At 28.7% G+C, this 4,416-nt stretch overlaps 1 protein-coding gene across 1 annotated transcript; it reads left to right on the forward strand.

The window, feature by feature from the left end:
- Window positions 1-55: 55 nt before the first annotated feature.
- LOC107006034 (hypha-specific G1 cyclin-related protein 1-like) lies at window positions 56-1,723 on the forward strand. The gene is made up of 2 exons (XM_015204676.2): window positions 56-370; window positions 495-1,723. The coding sequence occupies exon 2, from the start codon at window positions 501-503 to the stop codon at window positions 1,497-1,499; it is 999 nt and encodes a 332-aa protein (XP_015060162.1). The 5' UTR covers window positions 56-370; window positions 495-500; the 3' UTR covers window positions 1,500-1,723.
- Window positions 1,724-4,416: the final 2,693 nt, after the last annotated feature.

A 4,416-nucleotide genomic window follows, 5' to 3' on the forward strand; every position in this document is an offset into this window, starting at 1 on the left:
ACCTCTCCTATGTAATTGTTTCATGTTTCTCTTTTGAGTTAGTGGAAAACATAAATTGATTCAAGCTTTATTGCCTTGTATGCCTCTCTTTTAGAACCCTTCTTGAAGCCTTTTACAATCTTTTTCTCTCTTTCCTTTCATTCCAAAACCCTAATACAAGATCTTACAAGAAAACATATGATCCAACAATTGCAACTCTCAAATCTCTACACTTTAAACAATAACCATCATGTTTGATTTTTTCTTTTTCTTTCTAATCAAACATGTGTGAAAAATAACCTATATACCTAGTGGTCCATGAATAAGAGGCAAAGGACAAGTTTGTTAAGTTAAACTCTTATTAATTTTTGTAGATCTTTCAAGATATAAGGTAGGTGTAAATTTTTCCCTTTTTCATATTCCTTTTCTTGATCAATCTCTTTTTAAGAATCCCATTTTTTTCTTCTTTTCTTTCACCAAACTAATTATTTTCAACTTTTTTTTTCTTCCTAAAGGAGACAATGGATTCTTGTAATAGTGGTAGTGTACAATCTTCAAGTGGTGATGATCAAGAATATGATTCACATCATGGTACATCACCAATCTCAACTTTCTTGAATTCTTCAAACCATTTTGGTTCAATCTCATCAAGTGATCATCCATTATTACCACAATTTCATTCTCAACAACCCTCTCTCTTTAATCCTCATCATGACACACAAAATTTCAACTCCAATTTCCATGATTCAACAAATGTTCCATACAACAATGATCTTATTTGGCCTAAGGACATTACAAGACCTAATCATCACCCTAACATTAATAATTTCAACAACTTTGCAAACCTAACATCCACAATATCACCAAATCTTGCTCCTCCTCCTCCTCCTCCTCCTCATCATCATCATCATCACCAAGCTCCATACTATGATTCTACTACAATACCAATAAACCCTTCCATTGTTCAACCTAATATGGGAAAAAATCCAAGAAAAAGAAGTAGGGCATCGAGGCGTGCCCCAACAACTGTCCTCACCACAGACACTACAAATTTTAGACAAATGGTTCAAGAATTTACTGGGATCCCAACAACTCCATTTACAGGTTCAGCCTACACTCGACGCTTTGATCTTTTCTCAACTGCTAGCTCAGCCATGAAAAGATCAACTCATATGGATAATATGGGACCTCTTAATTATACTCTTAGGCCATCAACACAAAAGGTTCAAAATTCTCAATTTATGCCACAATCTTTGAGTTCTAGTATTAATCATGATACATTAGTAATGCCAACAAGTAATAGCATAGTTGGTACTACAAATGCTTCCACATTTGATCAAATTAATAAGTCATTTACTAGTACAATTCCATCTCATTTGGTTGAAATGGGGATGAACCATCATGAGCAAATTAGTGCAAATCTTGGTGTATTTGATCAATGTGGGACATTTGGTGGAGATCAAGAACAATCAAGAAAAGATAGGAATATTTCAAGATTATTGTTTGATGGGAATATATAGTGGTAGTACTAATTATTCACAACATTCATGTTGATGGATATTTATATTTATTGATGAACTGTTCAAGCTTCTTTAAACATGAGAATTCAATCATCTTTAGATGATTTGATTGACCCTAATTAATTAGTTTTTAGTCTTAGATTAATGTTATGGACAAATGTTTACTATGATCAAGTATGTGGAGAATTCATTGATGACTTTGTTCATCTTGGTTATTTGTTTGATATGGTATATTTTGTTTAATTATATAACATTATGATGTATGCACATGTTAGTATGACATAGATTTTACTAGGAGTACTTCTTTATGATGATTTACAGAATTTTAGGGTGTGTTACTATATGTCGATAATAGTTATTTCGAACATCATCTATTATTCGTAAGAAAAAAAATGTTATTTTCATCAAAATATTTGTATATAATGTAGATACATACTATATGGAAATTGGAATGCGGGAGTGGGGAGTGTGGGGTAGTAGGGATGGGACTATAGGGGTGGCCAGGGTGAAGAGGAGGTGTGTTAGAGAGTGGGAATGACGCAATTAATGTGAAATTTAATTTCTAGAATTCATTTTCTCTACATCACTAGAAAAGTCATTTTTCGAAACTATTTTTCAAATTCTTTTATTAACTTAATAAAAGTAAAAAAAATAATATTTTTGTTCTAAAAAAAACTTGCACTATATCATCATTTTCTTAGCTTGTTCTTGCAATCATCATTGAGGTCATTGCTTTTTAATTGTGGAGGTGTCGTTATTGTTATGTTCCATTAATCATGAAACATATTTTGTCGTTTTATTGACCTCATAATGATGTTGAATTAACTCTTCAATTAAGAAATGTTTTTAATTCCTATAAAAGGTGTCTAATAATCAATTACACTTCAATCAATACTCTAATTTGAAACATAATGGAGGAAGATTAAATGGTTATTCCTTTGTTTTTGAATTTTAAACAAAATCACAACAAAATTTAAAATCGTGTCTTTAACCTAATGACTTCAAACTTTAAAATATGAAAAACTTTTTAAGTAAAAATCCATCCTTTCTTCACTATAGAATTTTGTTCAAAAACAAAATAAAATATAGTAAAATTATTATTTTATTTATTTAAAAAAGTATCAAGTCAAACGTAAAAAAACAAATACAGACAAAGAGAGTAGAAGATATTAGGAAATTTGAGTGGTTAAAATGGGTGTATCATAATTTCTAAGTTCAAAATACCAATGATAGTGAAATCTTGGGGAATGGGAGGGGGCAAAAAAGCAAAGTAAAATTGATAGATATGATTAACCAATAGAATTATTATTTATTTATATATTTATTTATTTGTGGAGATTTAAGTTATAGAACCTTTTGGAAGGATGGTGTGACATATGAAAACTCTCTATTGAATCATGGTGGCCCCTTTTACATAATAATAATAATAATAATCAATTATGATGATTGTTTCTTATTCCAAAAAAAAAAAAATCTTAATCTAACTTGTCTCCTTTTGCCAATTCTTAGTTATATATATATCCTTTGCTAAAAGAAAATTGAATTCTATGGCAAGATTTATGTTTTAGAAAAATTGTTATAATTCATGTGATATAGTTTAACTCTCAAATTTCGTTGAAGTATAGCTTGTAAGTATTATGTCATAGCATTGTTTACAGTAACGAAGATAGAATGTTGTTCATATATAGGTGCATGTGAACCAAATAACCTTTAAATTTTAGATATATCTCATGTATATGTTATTGTGGATCCATGGCAATTATTATTAAGTGTATGTTAATACGAGGTCGTTATTGATCATATAAATTTAAAATTCTGATTCCATCTTTTATATACCTAAAATGGAACAAAGGAGTAATACAATCTAGTCACTTATAAAAATTGTTGTAAGCAAATACTTGCTAGTACTTATAAGAAAATTGTAATAATTAATTTACTACTCTTTTTTATTTTTAGTATAATAGATAAGTTAAAAAAGGATCGGGGATTTTGTAAAAAAAATTCTTTTGGTCAGAAAATTTGATTAGAATGACAAAATAACATTTTTCACACTATGTTATATTATCTTATTAAATATTTTTATCCTTTTAACTTTAATATTTTTTAATTAAAAAATAAAAAAGAATATCAATTTTTTTAAAAAATAAAAAGAATACTTTTAGATTTCTGTTCAAATTCTGACCAAAATTTCTAACTATTTAGCATTATCCTAATCGTAAATACTCCTTCAATGCACTTTAAGCCGAGACCTGAGGATCGAGTCTCTCTAAATAAAGATACACTTTTATTTGGAGACATTCTATCTTTAATTATAAAACTATTCAAATGAATATAAATTTAATCAAATCTCAATACGAATACGTATTTATCGTAATGATTTCTAACTAGATAAAGCATGACCAAGCTCTACATCTTCTCCCCGTCATCCGACCCTCATTCTCCTCTACCTGTTACATCTACTTTTACTTTTTAAAATTTCAAAAAAGAAATAAAAAAAATTAAAAACTTTACATGAGCATAGACATGATTAATTTCTTGAAAGGGCAATAGTAATAATGAAAAAGTATTAAATATAGTCTTTTCACTTAGTATTTTGTTCGTCTTCATATTATGCATGATTGATACATATTAATAAATCGTACTGATATTAACAGTGACAGAGTTAGTATTTTCATTGAAAAATATTCATAATATGTAGAAATCAAATATAACAAAAATAAGTTGAAGAGAGTGCAATATATATATAAAGTTAATCATATATAAATAATATATTTTTTTTACCGAAAGAGATTTAAATGAAGCCCTTCAACTCGGTCCTACCTAGCTTTGTATCTGAATATGAGTTGTGATCAGTTCCCGAGTCATGATTTTCTATAAGGAGGTTCAAAATACGAAGGAGTAAACGTATGAACTAGTC

The sequence above is a fragment of the Solanum pennellii genome, chromosome 12, assembly GCF_001406875.1.
Source record: "Solanum pennellii chromosome 12, SPENNV200".
Taxonomy (NCBI): domain Eukaryota; kingdom Viridiplantae; phylum Streptophyta; class Magnoliopsida; order Solanales; family Solanaceae; genus Solanum; species Solanum pennellii.